General features: G+C 39.6%; 2 protein-coding genes across 10 annotated transcripts in view; both read left to right on the plus strand.

Moving 5' to 3' along the window:
* The window catches only part of LOC105224889 (ankyrin-3), a 610175-nt gene extending 601963 nt beyond the window's left edge, over positions 1-8212 (plus strand). For 5 of the 7 annotated variants that reach the window (XM_049460054.1, XM_049460052.1, XM_049460053.1 and 2 more), the window contains 6 exons: positions 1126-1498; positions 3672-3756; positions 3822-4046; positions 4103-6051; positions 6241-6307; positions 6364-8212. In XM_049460054.1, the coding sequence (XP_049316011.1) occupies positions 1126-1498; positions 3672-3756; positions 3822-4046; positions 4103-6051; positions 6241-6307; positions 6364-6802 (3138 nt within the window). In that variant the 3' untranslated portion in view covers positions 6803-8212. The remainder of the gene's footprint in view (positions 1-1125; positions 1499-3671; positions 3757-3821; positions 4047-4102; positions 6052-6240; positions 6308-6363) is intronic. The other 2 variants (XR_007423214.1, XR_007423215.1) reach the window with 2 other exon arrangements.
* Positions 8213-14174: 5962 nt separating this feature from the next.
* On the plus strand, positions 14175-22201 carry LOC125779376 (uncharacterized). Of its 3 annotated transcripts, XM_049460709.1 has the most exons (3): positions 14175-14628; positions 14905-15035; positions 20913-22191. In XM_049460709.1, exon 3 carries the CDS (start codon positions 20917-20919, stop codon positions 21967-21969), a length of 1053 nt encoding a protein of 350 aa, XP_049316666.1. In that variant the 5' UTR covers positions 14175-14628; positions 14905-15035; positions 20913-20916; the 3' UTR covers positions 21970-22191. The 3 variants fall into 3 exon arrangements, with proteins under 3 accessions (XP_049316666.1, XP_049316667.1, XP_049316668.1); XM_049460710.1 differs by lacking the exons at positions 14175-14628; positions 14905-15035 and having other exon boundaries at positions 20653-21977; positions 22053-22201; XM_049460711.1 differs by lacking the exons at positions 14175-14628; positions 14905-15035 and having other exon boundaries at positions 20653-21977; positions 22029-22191.
* The last annotated feature ends 864 nt before the right edge of the window (positions 22202-23065 follow it).

The raw sequence follows: 23065 nt of genomic DNA on the forward strand, positions 1-23065 counted from the left end.
TGTTTTTGCACGTTCGCTTAAGTAAAAATAGTATCTCAAGATATCCAGATGGGTTGGTAAATTAAGATCAGTCAAATCAGTAGACACACCAAAAACAGTAACATCATGCTTGGGTATATGACTCATTGGGTTTTCGATAGTTGTTGATGTAGTTGCTTCATCTTGCGGTGTAGAGGTTGGTGAATTCATTGTAAACTTTTTGATTTGGAATGGTCACTTCACTTATTATTTTTTTTGAAATACCATAGTGGTTATTGCTTTAGTTCTCACTTTCAGAGGTAATAAGAATGAAATGGTAATTTCAATTCTATTTCAAAATTTGCTCCTACCCAAAAGTTCGACCCAAATTGGGGGACATCAGAATTCGTTTCAGAGGTATGGTTCCTTCGGCAAAGTTTCTTATTTTGATCCCTAGAATATGATTTTCATAGAGCAATGGGCGATTTTTTTACCTCCCCACAAATCGACCCGGCCTAATACATATATGTTACTATAATTAAATTGCCATACATATCTACATAATCTACAAACTGCAAGAAATATTATTTAATATTGCACTAGTACATGTATCAAGACATACAGAGTTGCTATAAAGTTGTATAGCTATATACATATATAAATACAATTATATTTCTAAAAAAACCTAAAGTAAATTAGTTAGCATGACACTTGTATGTATTAGAGATAGAGATCTTTGTCCGAATAGTTCTAAGTTTGCCTACGCTGTACAAATGCGTACATATTATAGGTACATGGATAAACACATGATTTTAATTTCTGTGGCACCTATATATAAATACAATTATATTTCTGGAAAAACTTAGGCAAATTAGTGAAAATTGTATTAAAGATCGATATCTCAAGTTTAAAAATAAATTCAACGTTCAATTAATGTATAGTGAGGCACATTTTAGTGTTGTTGGTTTTTTTTTTTTTGCACTTAAATTTTTGCTATTCTTGTGCCAACGTTATTATTAATTTTTATTAATTTTGTGATATCGCAAAATATACAAATTTTTGCACCTAGAAATTCTTAGTTATCCGGAATAATAAAAATTGTATTCATTTAGAAGAAAAAGTGATAATACTCATACTGTTTCTATTTGCTTTTATATTTTTTTTTAGAACGGTCAAACTGCACTAAGTATTGCAGACAATTTGGGATATATTACTGCAGTTGAAACTCTAAAAGTTGTAACAGAGAAATCTGTAACGAATACTATAACTGGCGTACTTGAAGAGAAATACAAAATAGTAGCACCAGAATTGATGCATGAAACCTTTATGTCAGATTCCGAAGACGAAGGTGGAGACGAAAATGTTGACCATCAACAATATAAATACATGGCTACTGATGACTTAAAAGCGTCCGATCAAGATAATCACAACTATGACACAACCAATACTGACGACCACAATGATCATCAGCAACAAAAACATATCCAACAAGTTCTTCAAACAGAATCAACTGGCCGTAACATCATTCAAAACGATAAAGGTTAATTAATATCACCACTTTTGAAGATATTTTACTCGTATAACATATAAGTGTAACATGCATGGTTATGTGCATATTTATAGTCGTATGTTTATAGTGAATAACTTTTTAAGTATGGTAATTTCTAAATAATGATATGATATTCCTATTCGGATATATGGATCCAAGAGCCTTGTTTGGGAGTTTCCGGCCCCTTGCCCTAGAACCAGCATTTTACACAAGAAGCTAGACCCATATTACATAGGTGCTTCTTGAGCTTGTAGTACCGGGTGTAAAATGCGATAAGTAGCCCAAATTTGTTTTGCGAGAGGTAAATAACATTTTTAAAACTTAGTGAGGTTGTAATTAGCCATTAGCAACTTTGCCGGGTGCATGGAGTTGGAGTTGTTGCACTTATTTGCTGAAATCGGTTTACGTGCCGCTTGGCTAACGCTGAGTATGCCGAAACTTTCATTGCGATAATTGCGTTAGAGGTTTATCTGCATACACTGACTTATAGCAAAAACCTCTGCTTGATAAATGCTTGGAAAACATGCCATATGTGTGGAGAGTTTGTGAACGGTCCTGCGACTCCTACACCAATTTCCTCCGGCCCCGTCTTTTCAGAAAAGCCAGACTTACATTTGCCTCGAAGTTTAAATATATGTCATGTCCACCTACATAAACAGAGTTTTCGAATAAGAATGATATGATTTCTTAAAAAAAAGCACATTATAAGTTATGGAAATTCAAATGTTATTTAATGTAAAGCACAATCGATACAATTAAGTTCTGAAGATAACATCATTCAAATGGCCTCTACTACTTTTTTTGCATGAACGAGTACGGTGAACCCAATTTCCGAGTACTTTATCCACAAAATCAAGTCGAATATCATGAATTGCATGTTCAATAATGACTTCTACAGCTTGAAGAGAGTCTGGTTCATTACTAAAGACCAATGACATCAAATAACGCCACAAGAAATAGTCAATGGTGTTAAACCCTAATTTTATGGGGGCAATTCAATGTCGGAATTTCTTGAAATAATCGAATCTCCCAACTTTTCTTCCAATAATTCGGTTTGTTGCACGTGCTATGTAGCACGTAGCCCCCTCTTATTGGAACCAGATGTTATCTTCCAATTAGGGACATAAAAAGTTGGATATCATTGATATACCTCGCTCTCCATTGACAGTAACGACCAGACCCAAAACCACACCAAACTATCAATTTAGGTGAATGTAATGGTTGTTCAGGAATAATTTGTGGATTTTCTTCTTACCAGAATTGACGGCTTTGTTTATTTACAGCACCACTCAGATGCGAGTGAACTTCATCGGAGAAGATGATTTTATTAAAAAAAATCGTTATTGTTTTCAAGTTGTTGCAGGCAAAATCAGCAAACTCATGACGTTTACAGTTGCCCAATGGCTTCAATTCTTGAAAGACTTCATTTTATACAAGCCCAAATCTTTTCTCTAAATCCGTGATAATTTTGATAATTTTGATAATAAAATGAAATAATTTGTTAACGTTGTTCTTGCGTATATCTCTCCATGACGAAATTTTAAACGTTAGTGAATGCAATAAAAAAAGAAAATTCATGTGACGAATTAAATATGGCCGAAACGTCTCTTTGAAATCATTTCATCCTTATTGAAAAACCTGGTAGCATAAACACGTCTCCCATTCAAATTGACCAATCAAAACCAAGATAAAGATCTTCACAAAATATTATTTTTCCGTTATTAGGTAACCTTGAATTGACTTTAAGGTTGTCTCAAAGAAATAATGTAGCTAGAAATAACTAACAAAACGGTTGTCCAGTTGCATTTTTAGATTTAGTTATACGGTTTCCCGTTTTTGCTTACGATTACTGCAAATACTTGTTTTTTTATATCACTATCGTTGAAGTGGTACAGGAATACAGCAAGTCTTTCTCGGAAATAATATTGAATTTTCAATATATACTATTGAAGACGTCGACGGGAGCGAATTGGTTTAAGCACACGCTGTGCGTTTTTTAACGTTTTTGTTTTTGGGCCTATAAGTATCATTTCGTATGGGTCAATAAGGGGATAACGTATTGGAAGAGTATATCTTCACAGGCATCCAAAATACTTGTCGAGATGTTTAAAGTTTTCCACTGATCGCAACTATATTTTATAATTATATTATTATTTTTGTTTAGCTGACATTAATTTTGCATCATCGAATCGATATTCCTTGAAGCAGAATGACAATGTGCCGATTACTCGGCCTCCTGTTCATTTGGGGTAAGTTTGTTTGAGTTGAATGGGTATGTAAGGTGTTTACTAATATAAATATTTACAAATTCCAGTTTCCTGGTATCGTTCCTTGTGGATGCACGTGGTGGCTCAATGCGAGGTTGCCGCCACAGTGGAGTCCGTTTGATTGTTCCCCCAAAAGCTTGTACGCAGCCAACACGTATCACCTGTCGTTATGTAAAACCACAAAGAGTGCATAATTCGCCTCCCTTAATGGAAGGCGAAGCCTTAGTTAGTCGTATAATGGAATTATCTCCTGTCGAGGGCAAATTTCTTAGGTATGTTATTTCGATGGCAAAATGTATAGACTGTAATGTTTCTCCTTAATTTTAAGGCCAGTGGTTCTTGAGGTACCGCATTTTGGGTCACTGAGAGACAAGGAGCGAGAAATAATAATTTTGCGTTCAGACAACGGAGATAGCTGGCGGGAACATACATTGTTCGACAGTGACGAAGTAATGCTAGACGTTCTTCAGGAAACGGCAAATGGTGAACTGAATCCAATGGAAGATTTGCACACTAGTCGTATCGTACGCATTATAACACACACGTTTCCACATTTTTTTGCGGTAGTATCTCGTATTCGGCAGGAGGTTCATGCTATTGGCCCTGACGGTGGCACCGTCTCTTCAGAAGCGGTGCAGCAAGTACAGGCAATTTTTCCGCCTAACTCTCTCACTAAGAAGATTCGCGTCGGTCTTCAGGCACAGCCAGTTGATCTGAACGGTTGCAGCAAACTCCTGGGCCAAGGTGTGGCTGTGTCGCCAGTGGTTACCGTTGAACCGCGCCGTCGGAAATTTCACAAGGCTATTACGCTCAGCATACCAGCTCCAAAGGCGTCTACTCAAGGGATGGTGAATGCCCTTTACACAGGCAATGCTACAACTCTACGCCTTTTGTGTTCAATAACAGGGGGACAAAATCACGCGGTCTGGGAAGATGTAACTGGGTCAACACCCTTTGCTTTCGTAAAGGATAGTGTCACATTTACTACGACAGTATCGGCACGTTTTTGGTTAATGGATTGTCGTCATATCTCGGACGCTAGCCGAATGGCCACTGAACTATATTCTTACATGGCTCAAGTCCCATTTATGGTAAAATTTGTGGTTTTTGCAAAACGAGTTTCATTAAATGAGGCAAAGATTTCTGTGTTTTGTATGACGGATGACAAAGAAGATAAAACCCTGGAGCAGCAAGAGTACTTCACCGAAATTGCTAAAAGCAGAGATGTGGAAGTACTTGGCGATCAGCATATTTATTTGGAGTTTACAGGCAACTTGGTACCTGTATTGAAATCAGGCGAACAGTTTAATTTAAAATTTCAGGCCTTCCGCGAAAATCGCCTTTCTTTCATTGTGCATGTAAAAGATCAAGAAGAGCCTTACGGTCGCATAAGCTTCATGAATAATCCGAAAGTAGGTATCCGTGAACCACCACAGGAGCCAATCTGTGTACTAAACATATCATTAGAAGGTTCTGATATTGTTGATAGTGTCAATCGTTTTAATTGTAGCCAAAGGTGTTTAAATAATATAACAATTGATCCTGGTCTCAATTATAAGGATTTGTTAAATGCAGGTTTCAAGATAACAGCGTTGAAACTTGCAAATGACTTAGACGGATCTTCAGATGTTAGAGAAGGTCTAAACCAAGTAAATGTACTGCAAATACATGCAGAAGGCGACAAAACATTGCACCGAGTCGATATACGCTTACCGGATGTATGTAATTTTATAAACGACGACTGGATACGCTTGGCTAAAGAATTGGGTGTCTCCAAGACCGATTACGAGGTCATTAATGCCGAATGCACGGAGAGTCCATCTCAAAAAGCAATGATTATGCTGCGACTTTGGGTGCGTCAACAAGGTCATAAAGCCACAGGCAACCGCTTAGAACATGCTTTGCGCAATATTAATAGACGCGATATTGTAGACAAATGTATATTTAATATGGAACCTGTGACTGATGACATCGAAAAAAACATGTCTAAAACTACACTAGATCGATTGCTGTTGAGTGGACAAAAATCCCCTAAGAATTGTATATTAAAGGAAAATGAAATTCATGGGTCCCATGATGTGAATGATGTGACGGTATCCGCTGAAATCGCAGAAGGTATATCTGCAAATGGCGCGTCAATGAAGATGAATTCACTAACACCCAATAATATTTCACAATTGATACAAACGAACTATGACATAGATAATATACGTCGAATCGCTGAAGAACATGTTGTACAAATATTAGATGAAGCTCAAAAGAACATTGAAGGAGATGGTGAGTAAAAAGAGTTAAGGGCATTTTGATGAGAAATTTAATATGTGCAATACAAAAGTTAGTCAAGAAATCATAATACAGAAAAAGAGGAAATACAACATGTTTGTAAATAATAACTCAAACGGTAGAATTTTCAGAGATTGCTAACCTCTTTGTATAACTAACTATTTATTTATATGGATTTCACAGGTTCTTCTCGATCTATTATACAACGAAGTAATGTTACAAGTCCTTTGCAGGTAGTAAAAAATCATGGGTAAGTTCAATGGTGATAAAAAATAACTTTAATTTTAATAAAGCAATATTTCGCAGTGATGGATGGAAAGCTGGTACGACGGAAACCCAGATTATTTGTGCGAGCGATGATAACGTGTTACCTATGGTCAAACAGCATCAACAGGAACATATTGTACAGCCAGATGATGCTCTAATACATCATATAATTGATCGAACGTCCAATATTAACGTTATTCCGAATGTTTATGAAGGTGTAAACTCAACAACTCACTACCGTAGTGACGGGCACGAAAAAAATCAGCTGTTGCTAGATAAAGAAGTAAGTAAGCAGAACTCCGAAGACGCGTTAATTGAAGATTGTATGGGCAAAATTAATAAGTTGCCTGTTGGAGCGTTAGAAAAAGTGTCTTCAAGTATACTGGCTTCTGTAAACAATGGTAATGAAAGTACACTTAACTCGTCAATTACATCAACTATAAATGAAAATAGAAGTAATATATTTGAACAACAATAAACTTCTATGTTAGAACCGTAAGCATCATATGAAGATATCTTACACAGGCCAGCGCACACCTTCCGTTACAGATCCGAACCAAGTAATCTGTTGCTTGGTAATTACAATTTTTTGTATCTTAGAAAATTTACGTCTTTTCTTTATTGTAGTTTAAGGTATTAAAATACCAGGTCGAGAAAATGGCTAAAAGCCTAATGTATTTGTCATAAGATGATGTCTACGAGTTCCTGAATTCTTTTCTGCCAAGTAAGATGTACAAACGAAAAGAAGTTGTTGATGGCAATATTTTTCTATTTGTTTGAAATGATGTCCGCTTTAACAACTGTTTTGGGAATGTTCTTTTATTCTATGGTCATCAATGAAAACTAATATTTAGATAAAGTGGAGGTTTCAATGAGCTGAAGCATTTAATTAAAGAAAAATCATGAAAATGGCAGTTATATAATAGAATACGAATGTTATAATGTGTTATATGCATATACCAAGTGCTCGAAAAAAAGTTGTCCACCAAATAATAGAATAAGTGACGTGGTATAAAATTTAACCCATTTACAAACAAATATTAAACAATTTTGCGTGCGATTTGGTACAATAGTCTTTTTAGAATTTTGAACGATAAATATTTTTCAATATTTCCTTTTCACAGTATTCCTTAACAATACATTGACTATTGAATAGAAAAAACCTTTTTATAGTAGCATTTTTTAGAAGTACTTGCTACTTTGAAATGTGGTAGCCATACAAAGGTAAAAAATCTAGGGTAACAAAGGAAAAACGTACAGAAATATAAAAAAAACGGCTAAACTAAAGATATTGTGCTTGAGTTCAAAGTCGAAGTATCGAGTCGTAGAGATTTTTTTTTTAATTAGCAATATCGCGGGAAAAAGTACGATTTTTATTTAATTCTGGCTCTCCTTAAACCCTTTCTTATTTTGTCTTTGAAACATTATTTTGTTAACATTTCAAATTTATCTCATACAAGCTGCAGTGGCAGAGAATAAAACATAGTAATATAAATAAAACCATTTTTCTTGTTATAAAGTGAATAAATCTCATTTGTCGCTTCTGGTATTTGGTGGACAGCTGTATATACTATACGCAGCGTATAGAATAAAATTCTTATTCTTATAATATATGTTGAATAAGCTGTTATTACATTTAGTATATTACATCAGTATATAAAGTTTTATTAACTTACCAGCATTCACGCACCAAACATATTATTTGCATTAAATGAAATTTATCATATGTTTTCAAATGACTTACTTTTAATGTATATACGCTTGTTTACGTATGCACATGTAATGCCCAAAGGAAAAAGTAATAAAGGTAATTATGCATGCTAAATGTTGAAACAACCTGTATTGTAAAATTCAAAGCAAATAAAGAAAATATTTTAACAAAAGTCTATTGAACATATCTTATACTGATAACAAAAACCAATCCATAAACTGATCTTATGAAATTCAGTAACGGTATGTTAAACTCTTCTTGGTGTCGCATTTTCTACATAACTTGTATTGGTTTTTATAATTTCAAAATAATTTCGTAAGACCAAAAAAACATTATTTTTTTGTTACGAAGCTTGCTCTCAGAGTTTTTAAAGTTTACTAGCCAGGCGTCTGCATATTATGAACACTTTTGTTGCGGCCCAGACGCTTTAAGTATACTCATTTTACCGACCACTCTTCACATACCCGATGTGTGGAAAATCGGAAGGGCCGTAATATCCCTTACCTTTACATACGACCTGAGGCCAGCTGAACACCAGCACGAATTTCGTAAAGTGAACAGCACCACCATAGCACTTAGCGTAATAAGTGTCCAGATAGCTGTTGTTGTTTTAACGGTTATCAGTCCCCCTTAGGATGGTAAGGATTATCCAGGTTGTCGTCGACGTCATCTTGCGGGAGGCCCAAGAAACATGCTGTTTCGACAGGGTCGGACCAAAGGTAAAGGGGTGTTAGATGAGTAGGGTTGGCAGGGCATTCAAAGATATGACTAGTGTCATGCGGAGACTCGTTGCATGCAGGACATATATTGGATATGTCGGGGTCTATTCTACATAAGTAGGAGTTTAACCTGCTACAACATCCAGAACGAAGCTGCGCTAAGGTCACTCGCGTTTCTCGCGGCAACTCGATTTCTTCGTTTGCAATGGGTGGTGATTTGACTTCAAGAACGCCATTCACTGGAAGGGAGTCGGTGATGGTTTTGATAGCTCCGCTGTGAATGGCGGTCAGTGGTTGTCGGTAGTTGCGTCCGAGGTCCGGTTGGCGTATTGTTCGATGTCGTCGACGTAATTGAGGAAAGACCTCTTGATGTTCCCCAAATCGCGGGAAGAACTGACTTTGTCAGTTGAATGTGGAGTTGCATTGCAACCGGGTGCCGGACCCAAAGCACGGCAGAGGTTTTGGATGGGCCTCGAACCCGACCATTGTGGTTAGTGTGTCCATTCCACATTGCCAATTGGTACTGAAAATGCTTAGCATTCTCAGGGCGCTGATCAACGCATTGATTTGATCCGCTGTGCTTTTGAGCGCCGTGGAGTAAGGTTGTCGTCAGCAGGTACCTACGTAAAACACACCGGACGTTGTTCCTAGGAGGCGGTTCCGCTCCAAGCAGATGACTGCAAGGCTGATTTCTACGAAAACTTCCTAGTAGGAACTGCTTGGAGAGGAGGTCACTATGCTCCTTAGCTGGGAGCATAAGCGTCTCACTATGTAGGTGTTCGATGGGAGACATCAAGAGGCATTCGGTCGTGGTCCAGAGTGTAGTGTTCTGACAGGTCTGAAGTTTCCTCATCTGCGTATCACTACATCCAGGCGGCGTAATTGAGAACCGCCCGGCCGTTTGCCTTGTATGTTGCAAATAACGTTTCTTTGTCTTTTCCGCATGTGCTGCCGGCTAGCGACTTGAGGATTTTGTTGCGGCTCTGTTTATTTGATCGCGGTCGTATGGGGAGTGAAAGAGCATAGACTTTCAAAAGTTACACCTAAAATTTTAGGATTATTGACCGTCGGAATTTTGGCGCCGTCGACTGAAATATTAAGCTCAAGTCTATACTCCTTCGTCCAGTTCGTAAAAATGGTCGATGTGAATTTGATGGGGACATGTGTTAGGTTCCGTGTAGTGAGAAAACGAGAAAGGTCGAATTGGTTACTTTTGAACACATGCCATCGATTCCACTGCCCGACGTCAATATCGTGCAATCATCTGCGTATGGAAACCCCCTCTGGTGATTGTGGGAGTTTCGAGATGTAGGAGTCAAACAATAGAGGGGAGAGGACACGACGCTGCGAAACATCCTGTTTAATTCTTCTCAGTTTAGAAGGTTCACCTCGAAATAGTACGGATGATTTTCGACCGCTCAGATAGTTCATAGTCCATCTCTTCAGTCCTGGAGGAAGCGTAGTTTTTTTTCGATATCCTGCAATTGAGTGGTTGACTGTGTGTAGATGGTATTGGTAGTACCTTGCGGAATTGACGTTCGCCATGGAATACGTCCGTAGGAATGGGTAAGGCATTTAAGGTGTTCTCAGTAAATTTTGTGAAGCCAACCCAGTTAGCTTTGTTAAAGTTAACGAAGGCACGGTTGTCCACAGAAACAAAATCGGAAGGTTTCTCGATCGAGATAATTATGGGCAGATGGTCTGATGCGATAAAATCTGGAGCACATAAATGGGGATTTTCCCGTATTTTCCGTACAATCCAAAGATAAGTATTTTCGTCGAATATTTAATAATGAGCCGTTTCCTTTTTATTTGTGACACGATTTTCACGAAGATAGCATTTAATGATATGCTAAATAGTTCCCTCAGTTTCATCATTTCCGCAATTTTGCGTTGACGTTTTCCTTCTTTAGAATGCTTTAAGATTAATACTTGTTAGGCGGTCCATTTTGAACTACACTTTACAACGTACAATGCTAAAATGTAAAAATGATCAAACATTATTCCAGAATAGCGCACATTTATAACAGTATTTACTTTGCATTCGAAAACCGCCGCCAAGTTGTCGCTAACGGTAAAAATTTGTGCATAATTTTGGCTGTGAGCCTGTATTTCGGTATACAAACATGTTTTTACTCCTTCTTCTTTACTGCCGTAGACACCGCTTACGCGATTACAGCCAAGTCAGCAACAACGCGCCTGTCGTTTCTTCTTTTCGCTACGTGGCGCCAATTGGATATTTCAAGCGAAGCCAGGTCCTGCCAACGGGGTGGAAGTCTCCCTCTGTTTTCCCCTTCGGATACTGCGTACTTTCAGAGCTGGAGTGTTTTCATTCATTCGGACAACATGACCTAGCCAGCGTAGCCGCTGTCCTTTAATTTGCTGAACTATGTCAATGTAGTCGTATTTCCCATACAGCTTATCGAATGCGATATTCGCCGTGGCCAACGCGCAAAGGACTATAAATCTTTCCCAGAATCTTTCTCTCGAAAACGAAACGTAGAGGATGCAGTCATGTGTAGAAGTTCACATAAGTGAGGAAAGTTCTCTGAATGCCCAGAAACGATTATTTTACATAGGGCCCAATCAGCTCACGATTTCCGGTTTTTGATCAAGCACCCTCTGTATAGCCTAAGAACATTCGTTTGAAAGCGAGCTAAAGTGAAAAGGCGAAACATCCCCTCCGCAGGGTTGTGGGCTGAGGTTGGGACCCGCCACATAAAAAAAAGCTCCAATGAAAAATAACAACCAGCTTGGGATGAAAGTAAGGAAGAAAAGGAAATGTAGCACTACAATGGTTCGCTCGCTTTCGCTCCGAAAATTTCGATTAACACTGTTGAAAGTTTGACACTGATGGAATAATGTCTCTAGCGGAACAATGGCAAAAAGTGGTCGGCCAAAATGATACATATTTGTTTATTTATTTTATATTATAAATATAAAAAGTAAGTTAAAATTTATTAGAAATACGAAAAGTCTTTTTCGACTACTCAATATATCTGACAGCGTCTATTGTTTTAAAGGCAATCTTTCCAATTGCTTTGGAGTTGAAAATATGATGTTTAAATACCGAGCGTAGATTAGTTTATATGGTTGATTAGAGATCGCAGGTGGACTGATTATTGTAGTATTTTGTGAAGGCATGGGATAGTGATCTCCCTAATTGCGATTCCGCTGTGGCCTGGCACCCATGCCAGTCTACATACTTCTCGACCAACCCTGAATGCACTGTAAATGAGTTCAAGGCTAGTACCGCCGCTCTGTTATCTGACTGAATGGTCACTTCTCTAAAGGTGGGCGCCATCTGCTGCTACCATTATGGCTTCAACCTCAGCCTGGAAGACACTGTAATACTTGGAAAGCCTGAAACTGGAGTTGATAGAGAGCTCCCGACAGTAAACCCCTCCACCAACCTTCTCCCAAAGCTTTGCCCCATCCGTAAAGAAGCTCATTGCCCCTCTCCTCCAACGGCTTATTTCCATCCATATATATGGGCAGATAAGGAGCCGTCAGAGTTCGATATAGCAACTCCTCCAATAGCTCCTCTACAGCAGTAGGAAGCAATCGACGCCTTTGCTCTCTACTCGATTTTCCATGAAAGCTTCTTATCCAAGATGAGCCCTAAATATTTCACTGTATCCGCTGGTTGCAGGCGAATACCTCCCACTTGCGGCAACGGTGCCACCGGGATCTTATATGTTCTACTGACTAAAACCATTTCCGTTTTATTTGTGTTGATGGCGAGTCTACTTCCGACTATTTTGTTACAACGCTGAGATACGCCCTTGCCAGCTTTCGGGATGAACGTAACTCTGACTCGTCTTCAGGCCCCCGGGATGTAACCTAATCTGATGCAGTTTGCATAGATAAGTGCCAGCCAGCTGCACGACACCTTAACATCCTGCTGCAGCTGCGTTGGTATGATGCCATCCCTCCAGACTTGAAGGGTTTGAATGAATTAATCGTCCATGTCAAGTGTCGCTCATCCAGAGGGTCGACAAAGGCCAGACAGTCATCATGCAACACTCCGAGAGATCCCTCCGCAGAGGACGTGGAGCTCGGAAAGTGAGCACCAAGGAACATTTGAAGTGTTTCTTCAGTGTATAGGGCCCACTTACCGAATCCTCCTGCGGTAACCTTCCCAGTCTGTGTTCCTAGGATTTCTGAAAGATTTTCTAGGCGAACCTTCTCCGACCAGACTAAACCCGACCTACCTGTGATCAGAAAAGGAGTGTACATCGAGGACCCTCCAGTTTGAGATCAGCGGAGCAATCCCGTGTGAGGTTAGGGGAGGTCAAGAACCTCCTCACTGCCTGTGAGCACAAAGGTAGGAGAGTTTCCCCTATTACAGATGCGAACAATAAAATCAAAAAGCGACTTACCTCTATTATTGGTATCCGAGCTACTCCAGTTTGGGTGTCGCGAGTTGGCGCCGAAACCGATGCTGATACCTTCCCTGACGCTTCAGCCAAGGTCCTCCCCAGCAGTAAGGGAGGTGGCTTCACCTCATCGTCGTGTGGCATGTACGTGGAGATGAGCCAAACATCTCCGGTGTCACACTCCAGTTTTGCTGTCATTACGTCAGCGTTGCTGAAATTAGGTAAAAGAAGTTCCGTTAATTCATTTCTGACCAGCATACGGGCTCTGTTTCTACCTGCATCCTTGGACGCTAGCAGCTTATGGCTTTTCGTCCTCAATCCAGAGATCCCATTACTAGTCAGCCACAGTTGCTGGATCAGCACAACTTCGGCTCCGTCTTGTTCCAGACGAAGCAGTAGATTGGTGGAGGCCGCCTTCGGGTGCTGGAGGTTAATCTAGAGGAATTTCATCCTTCAGACTTTCTTCAAGAAGCGCCCATGTCAGATACCTGACAGACATGCTTACCACCGTAGCGTTCCACGATTTTGGCCGCAAATTGGCGGTCTGACTTCAGCTTTCTTGCTAAAGCTGCCTTGTTTTTGTGGACCCTTTCAGAGGTTCTTCTGCTAGTGCTGGCGAGTTCGCCGCGTATGAAAATTCCACCCATCACTTCTTCTCTTGTCGACAGGTTTGTGCCCACTGGTTTTTATGATCCCAATGTTATCTCAGTGACGAGGCCAAGGCGAGGTTTGACGTACGCTTTTTTGAGGCAATACGTTCAGAGCCGACCAGCGTAAAGAAGGAGTCGTCTCAATTTACACCTACCGCGTCAACGTAACGACGACGGGGGGAACGTACTCTGAGGCCTGCCAGGATTTTAACGGAACGGAGGCGGTTGCAACATCAGCCCGGAAGCCATTTCTGATGAGTGTCACCTCATCATACTCAGGTGCCAGAATGCCGCCGCCACCAGCCCAGGGTACTACGAAATCCAAATAAAGTTCCTCCTACTCTAATGTTCTCGACCAAGTGCTAATGGTAGACAACGTAAACGGAAATAAACTACCGCAGCAACCCCGAGCACAAAATTCAAGGAGAAAAAACATCGATATTACAGACTGGAAAGAAATAAAGTTGAAAAAGTTAAATTCAAGTATCAAACATATGTATATAGTCCGCTACATAAAATACTTTCACTCGGTAATATATTCTGTTCATACCAAATGAACACATCCCTGCATTGTCCTCCTAACTCGTCTAAATACGAATTAGAGGACAATGCAAAAAACCCCCAACAGCGCCAACATAACAGCGAAGTACCCAACAAAACGAAAAAACACAATAAAATCAATCAGCAAAGCGGACGGACATATTCAGGCGCCAAAATATCAGCAGCCAAAATATCAGCAGCAGCAATACCAGCAGCCACATCAACAACCAGCAGCAGCAGTATCAGCAGCAACAACAGCAGTAGAACCTTTGAAGATCAACGCGGGAATAAAAAAACCATATCAGGTTACATTTAAATATAATTAAATTTCTATTAATTATAATTATATTCATAAAACCACACACAATTATACACACCCACTTGTATTTATCACCCCATATACATATTTTTACATTTACTCAAATACACAAATTGAACTATTACCCGATTTCTAATCAGTTTTTATTTTATTTGGCACACCGGCAAACACACGTCGATCACCCCGACATTTTGGTCCTTCGAGCCGGATTAAGCGCCTCATAAAATAAACCCACCCAATTCAACATCATTTTGAAAATCAGGATTTTGGATCATCAGGATTTGCACTTTTTCACCCACCCAATCAACTATATTTTGAATCAACAGGATTAATATTTACCCACCCAATCAACTAATCAACTACTTTATCATCAAACCCATACGTGGAAAAATTGTAAGTACCCAAACTCAAATTTATTTAAAATATTGTGATATACAAAAATTAGTGCAAATCGGAATAAAACGGCAAAGTGAAACAAAAACAAAATTAATATTCTATTCCAAAGTAAATCTTTTGCTTAACCGGTATTAAGCACAAAGTATTTGCTAACTTTGTTATTGCCATATTCCGCTTTGCACCTTACCCGTTGACATACATACATACGCATATAAATTTTGAGAGCCAAATAGCGTTGCTTTGGCACCCACCCGTACCTACGCGTACATATGTTTTATTGTTTTACCCGCTCAACTAACAACGAACTAACGTTGACTGCAAGTGCAGTGTGAGCAAGCAAAAAAACAAACCCAGTAGGAAAAATTTCAAAAGACCCATTAGGAAATTTTTCGTTCGTCGGAATTTCACTCATTATATTTTGCGGTTCAAAATATAAACAGCAAATAAAAAAATAAAGTCGTTGCTTATTAACTTATTCCAATTCAAACTTAAATAAAGAAATTGTTTTTCAAATTTATTATTTGTTTTATTTCAATTTAATTAATTATTACGACCCGGTTAAGTGAATTTTTAATAGCAATGGAAGAATTTAAATTTTGTATTTCCGATTTGTTCGAATACATTGAGGAACATTACGACACCCAACCCGAAGATGAGTCTATTTATACCCTAGAAATAAAAAGGGTTGAACTCAACGCGATATACGACAAGGCAAACAAGTCGTACGATGCCGTTCGTAGAACCCCACAAAAACCCGGCGAAACTATTGATTTTGCAAAAATCAAAGAAAATTTTAAAAAAGGTCATCAATTATATTTAAAGTGTTTAGGATCCATTAATAAAGCTATTGATGATCTCAAGACCTCAACCCCAATAAAGGAAAGAGTTTCAGAAGAATTTACATCGCGGGACATAGGACCCTCAATACATATACCCCCTTGTGATACGGACATATTTTATGGAGATTTCGCAACCTGGCCTTCATTCCGAGATATGTTTACGGCTATATACGTAAACAATCACAAAATCAGCAACGTGGAAAAACTGTTCCATTTGATTCAAAAAACCCGAGGAGAAGCAAGAGCAATTGTTAAAAATACACCCTTAACAAATGATGGTTTCCTGATGGCATGGAGAGACCTGGTATCCCAATACGAGAACAAACGAGTTCAGGTCAACGCTCAATTGAAGATTTTATTCAACTTACCCCAAGCAACCCAAGAAAGTGGAAGCGCGATCAAACACCTTCAGAGGACCATCAACAATTGCCTCACAAATCTACACAACGTGTACATAGACACTAGTAGCTGGGACCCCATCTTAATCTTCTTATGCGGATTGAAATTACCCAAAACCCTACTTCATCAATTCGAGGACACCCTAGAAGATAACTCGGAAATACCATCCTGGAAAACTTTCGATGCGTTTCTCACTCATCGATATAAATCTTTGGAAGCAGTCGGAAACCTAACTGACCCCGTTCCAGTGACCCAATCCGACAGTGGATCCTATAGGAAAGGAAAAGACAGGAAGTTCACGCTAATGTTTCCGGAACTTCGACCCTGGATTTTTCACACGCTAGTGCACACCCAGTTCGCGGCAACAACCTTTCCAAAAAGCCTCAAGACATTGAAAGTTGTAAGCTTTGTAGAACACAACATTCAATTCGAGAATGTCCAAAGTTCTTACAAATGAATGTTGAGACCCGAATAACCACAATTAAAAATAATGGTTATTGCTTCAATTGCCTTGCATTATCTCACAGTTTCAGAGATTGCAAGAGCAAATATTCTTGTAGAATATGCAGAAAGAAACATAACACACTTCTGCACAGGGATACACCAACCCGTTCCCAATCCCCCCCGCAAGGATCAAGAGCCTCAAACCCGCCTCTTGACCCAAGCACCAGTAGTACCTCCCAAACCCTTAATACCAATATAAATCCGCAAGCCTACACAACCCTCTTACAGTCCACTAAAACTCAAGACTCTCAAAACTTTAGTGGGAAGCAGGTTTTGTTAGGTACTGCTGTAGTCCAAGTTTTATACAAAGGGCAAATATTCACAGCTCGCGCACTAGTCGACTCCGGGTCAGAAGCCACTTTTGTTTCAGAGAAATTCCAGAGAAAATTGGACATACCCACGTTCAGGAGAAATGCACAAGTGACTGGATTGAACAACACCGTTTCGGCAACACCCTCCAAAATTTGTGAACTTACCCTTAGTTCACCGACAAGAAAGGAGTTTAAGATAACAACACACGCGTTTATCTTAAAATCTTTAACCGATAATTTACCCACTCACTCACTTAGTAGGATCATCACTAATACAGATTTCGGTTTTAGTTTAGCTGACCCTCACTTTTATAAACCCAGACCAGTGGACATATTGATCGGAAGTGACCTGTACCCACAAATAATTCTCAGTGGTGTACGGAAAAATGTACTCGGGACCCTTCTAGCCCAAGAAACGGAATTCGGATGGATTTTATCCGGACCCACACCAGAAAAACCCTTATCACCCTCGATAATGTCATTTTTCAATAAGATGACCCCAGACAAGTTGCTCACACAATTTTGGGAAGTTGAAGAAGTTCCAAGGAAGCCTCTACCTTCAACTTCAGATATAGTTTGTGAGCAAATTTATAAAGATACGACCCACAGAAACTCAGATGGGCGCTATGTGGTAACATTACCCTTTAAAACTCCAGAAAACATAGAATTGGGCAACTCAAGACACATAGCTCTAGCTCAATTTCTTAGAAATGAAAAGTCATTGTCGAGGAAACTCGAAATAAAAGCGGAATACGACAAGGCCATCAACGAGTATTTGGAACTCGGTCATATGACCAAAGTTGAATACGACCCTGCGGATAATACGAAAACGTATTATCTGCCACATCACGCAGTCATTAAACCGGATCGCATAACGACTCAACTCCGAGTGGTATTCAACGCTTCATGCCCCACCTCGAACAGGAACAGCCTCAACGATGTACTACATACTGGACCCACTCTACAAGCAGACCTCGTAATCCTAGTAGTAAAATGGCGAATGTTTCAAATCGTATTCAACGCAGATATACAAAAAATGTATCGTCAAATACTCGTTGAAAGCAGACACACTCCGTTTCAAAGAATCTTATTTAGGAAATCCTCTAACGACCCTATAGAAGACTTTGAATTACAAACTGTTACGTTTGGTATTAACTGTGCTCCATTTCTAGCTATCCGTACCCTCCTTAAATTAGCGGATGATGTACAAGGAACCCACCCACTGGCAGCAGAGATACTTCGAAACGGAATGTATGTTGATGATGTACTTGCAGGAGCACATGACGTACCAACAGCGATATTGGCACGAGATGAACTCACTTCATCCTTGAAGTCCGCAGGATTTGCTCTACGCAAATGGACCTCAAATGACCCAAAAGTTTTATCTGGAATCCCACAGGAACATCTATTGGATACCAACTCACTCAGTTTACCAGAATCCAATAACACAAAAACACTAGGAATCAGATGGAATGCGAAAAAAGATGCGTTCTTTTTTCTCATCAACCCCATTCAGGATAAAACCTCGTATACTAAAAGAGAAGTACTATCGATCATAGCAAAATTGTTCGACCCAGCTGGTTGGCTCAGCCCCGTTGTAGTCACCGCAAAAATAATAATGCAACAGATCTGGCTGGATAAATCCGATTGGGATGAATGTTTGAAACCCTTAACTCTCCATCGATGGAAAATATTCATAAAGGACTACGATTCTTTAAATCTTATTGAAATTCCTCGATGGACCCACCTTTCGACATCCGCGATCATCAATTTTCATGGATTCTCTGACGCATCTGAAAAAGCCTACGCAGCAGCCCTAAATATCAGTGTTTCTACAAACGCAAATACCTGGACAACCCTTTTGGTATCCAAGACTCGTGTGGCCCCAATAAAAACTATATCATTACCAAGGCTAGAACTTTGCGGAGCTGTTCTTCTGGCGAATCTAGTGGATGCGACCCTACCCCAACTAAGTATAACCCAATACCGTACTCACCTTTGGACGGATTCCACAATTGTTCTTTCATGGCTTAGCAAACCCCCATGCACATGGACAACCTTTGTATCCCACCGAATTGCCACAATCGCAGAAAAGGTTGGAACCGAAAATTGGACTCACGTCGAAAGTCAAGACATTCCGGCAGATCTAGCTACTCGCGGACGCACACCTCTGGAAATGGTTAACAATGACCTCTGGTGGCACGGACCCCAATGGCTAACACTCGACCCGAAACACTGGCCAGTTACCAAAATATCAAGCGATACAACACTGGAACTCCGGCCAATCAGGACCTTCGTGAACACAACACAAGAGGATATCCTGGATAGATTCACTTCCTTACCCAAAGCCATTCGAGTTGTAGCATATTTGTTCAGATTCTGTTCGAATGTGTCACCCAATAAATCACAGCAGTCATACACAACGTTGGAAATAACACCAGAAGAGTTCAACACTACCCGCACGAAGCTAATTATTTTATCCCAAAAGAAGTATTTCCAGGAAGAGTATGAAGCCTTATCCCAAAAAATCAGCATACCCAAAAAAAGTACAATTTTGACATTAAACCCTTTAATCGATCCCAAAGGAATAATGCGAGTTAATGGTCGGTTGAGCAATTCAGCGGCATTATCATACAACGAGCGTTATCCGATTATACTACCCTATAGCAGTCGATTAGCCAAACTACTCACCCAATTTACCCATTTAATAACCCTTCATGGCGGCAACCAGCTAGTCTTACGACTTATGCGTTCGGAATTTTGGATACCGAAGCTGAAAACCCTCATCAAATCTACCATTCATCAGTGCAAAACTTGTGTTTTGCACAAAAAGCGTAACACTACTCAGATAATGGCAGCATTACCCGCAGAACGTACCACCTTAACCCGTCCATTCGCAGCAACAGGAATCGATTTCGCCGGTCCTTAGGACATAAAAAATTACACCGGCAGAGCATGTCTGATCACCAAAGGCTATGTATGCGTATTTGTTTGTTATGCAACCAAAGCAATACATCTACAGCCAGTAAGTGATCTCACCACTAACGCATTCATGGCCGCATTCGCACGTTTCTTTTCTAGGCGCGGATGTCCCGCCGATCTCTATTCGGACAATGGTACTAATTTTGTTGGAGCGTCTAAACTTTTAGTTAAAGATCGGCGAGAATTCATGAAGTCATTGAAAACTCAATTAACAACTAGTGAAGCGCACCAAAACATCAACTGGCACTTTAACCCTCCAGGAGCTCCACACATGGGTGGACTCTGGGAAGCAGGAGTGAAAAGTTTAAAGAGCCACTTGAAAAAGGTGTCTCAGAACCAGAAATTCACTTTCGAAGAACTAGCTACCCTTTTAACCCGAATCGAAAGTTGCTTGAATTCTCGCCCTTTAAGCCCATTAAGTGAAGACCCAACAAATTTAGAACCTTTAACTCCAGGCCATTTCTTAATAGGTACCCCTTTATTAATCCCAGCAGAACCCAACTTAGAAGATGCACATCTAAGCACCGCACAAAGATGGCAAAAACTGAAGATACTCCATCAACACTTCTGCAAACGATGGAAAGAAGAATATTTGAAAGAACTCCACAAAAGATATAAGTGGAAATACCCTCAACGCAACATAGACGTTAACGATATGGTAGTTATACGTCAAGAAACTCTACCCCCAAATGAGTGGAGACTTGGTCGCATCGAAAAAACATATCTCGGTGCCGACAATAAAGCAAGAGTAGTTGATATACGTACCTCTCAGGGAACAATTACCCGCCCAATAACCAAAATAGTCACTTTACCAAATAATTAATCTTATTTCCTTATAGTGACATGGCCCCTCAAAGCAGTACGAAGTCAATTTGCAGCCGCCAAAGCAGCCCCACATTCACTGTGCGATCACTTAGCGTAACCCGTAGTATCAGCCCACTCTCCGACGAAGGAACCCTGGCAAGACGCCTGCATCGCTTTAAAGCGACCCTTTCCCCCATTCGAGAGGAGCGTGGAAATACGCATCGCACGGCCCGACGTACCATCAGCCTTTCCCCTATTCATGAAGAACGGGGAAGTACTCATCGCACGGCTCGGCGTGCTATCAGCCGTTCATCAAAGCGAACACACAAACACGTCGCCTGTGGATTGTGTAAAAAAGACCATAGACTGGTAACTTGTTCAAAATTCACCAAAATGAACATCAATGAAAAGTTTGACGCAGTTAATAAACACAAGTACTGCGTCAATTGCTTGGCCAGATCGCATTCCACCCAAAAGTGCACAAGTAAAAAACGATGTGCCACGTGTAATGGGGAACACCATTCAACCCTACATGGACACCCCAGGCTGTTCTGCAAAGAGCAAAAAAAAACAGCAAAAGGCGAAGAACGATTACATAGACAAGAGGATCTACCCACGTTACTGGCCAAGCCGACCCTCACACCAACAGTCATGGTCAAAATTAAACACGATGGCAAATGGAACAAAATACGAGCCATAGTCAACCCGACCCGAAAAGTGACTGTAATTGCATCAGAACTGGTGCAGAGATTGCGGTTTCCAAAAACGTACCTCGACTCACATCGTATATGTAAAGTCGTCATAGGATCGTTAACTGATTCCGACTGGCATGTCGAAGTTAACTGCCTATTGACGTACGATTTACCGACCCGACCCTATAATCGTGACTTAAGTGGCGAAATCATTAAGAAGTTCGACCACTTAGTTCTAGCCGACCCTACATTCTGGAAAGACGATAAAATCATGTTGGAACTGGGAGCTGACATCTACCCAAGATTGATGAAACCCGGACTATTCAACCCCGACAACAGCACCGTGATCGCACAAAACACCGCACTCGGTTGGACTTTAACCGGTGCTTGTGCGATTTAAACCCAAAAGTATACCTCCAACCCGTTGATAACAATACTCATTTACCCAATTTAAAACAGATCTAAAAATCTTTTTATTCGCAGACACTGCAAGGCGGCCGGGATGTTCATACCAAATGAACACATCCCTGCATTGTCCTCCTAACTCGTCTAAATACGAATTAGAGGACAATGCAAAAAACCCCCAACAGCGCCAACATAACAGCGAAGTACCCAACAAAACGAAAAAACACAATAAAACCAATCAGCAAAGCGGACGGACATATTCAGGCGCCAAAATATCAGCAGCCAAAATATCAGCAGCAGCAATACCAGCAGCCACATCAACAACCAGCAGCAGCAGTATCAGCAGCAACAACAGCAGTAGAACCTTTGAAGATCAACGCGGGAATAAAAAAACCATATCAGGTTACATTTAAATATAATTAAATTTCTAATAACTATTGTTGGAATGAGGATATTTTTGTTATGTTTGAAGTACAACTTACTTTGTCTTTGTTGAAATGTAATATAGTTATAAATGAAGTGCAATTTAATATCTCTATTTAATTTTATTTTTGTCTTCGAGCACACGTGTTCTTCATTTTATTTTGTGGCAGAAAAAGAGGATGTATAATAGTGAGTATGTTTAATAGTAAGTATGTTTAATAGTAAGTATGTTTAATAGTGAGTATGTTTAATAGTGAGTATGTTTAATCATAGATGGCGCTTTTCATATATGTACCAATCATGTTATAGATTATAATATTTACTAAATTACAACACGCCTCCTTAAATTTATAATCTCATATTATATAAACTTAAGTGTCACCTTATAAGGTAATGAATAATGAATTTTTTTTTTTGTTTTTTTATTATTTATTTATTTTTTTTTTTTTTTTGCTTTTATACTTTAACATTATTGAAATTTATATAACTTACTTAATCTTAACTCTGACATTTACTAAATCAGTCTAAGATCTGATCTGTTTTTTAGAAATGTTTTCTTATCTAAACTTTTAGTTAACATGTCTGCTAAATTTAATTTTGTATCAATTTTAACAATCTCTATAATTTTCTTTTCATATTTAGTTCTCATTTATATAATGATACTGCAC

The sequence above is a fragment of the Bactrocera dorsalis genome, chromosome 6, assembly GCF_023373825.1.
Source record: "Bactrocera dorsalis isolate Fly_Bdor chromosome 6, ASM2337382v1, whole genome shotgun sequence".
NCBI lineage: Eukaryota > Metazoa > Arthropoda > Insecta > Diptera > Tephritidae > Bactrocera > Bactrocera dorsalis.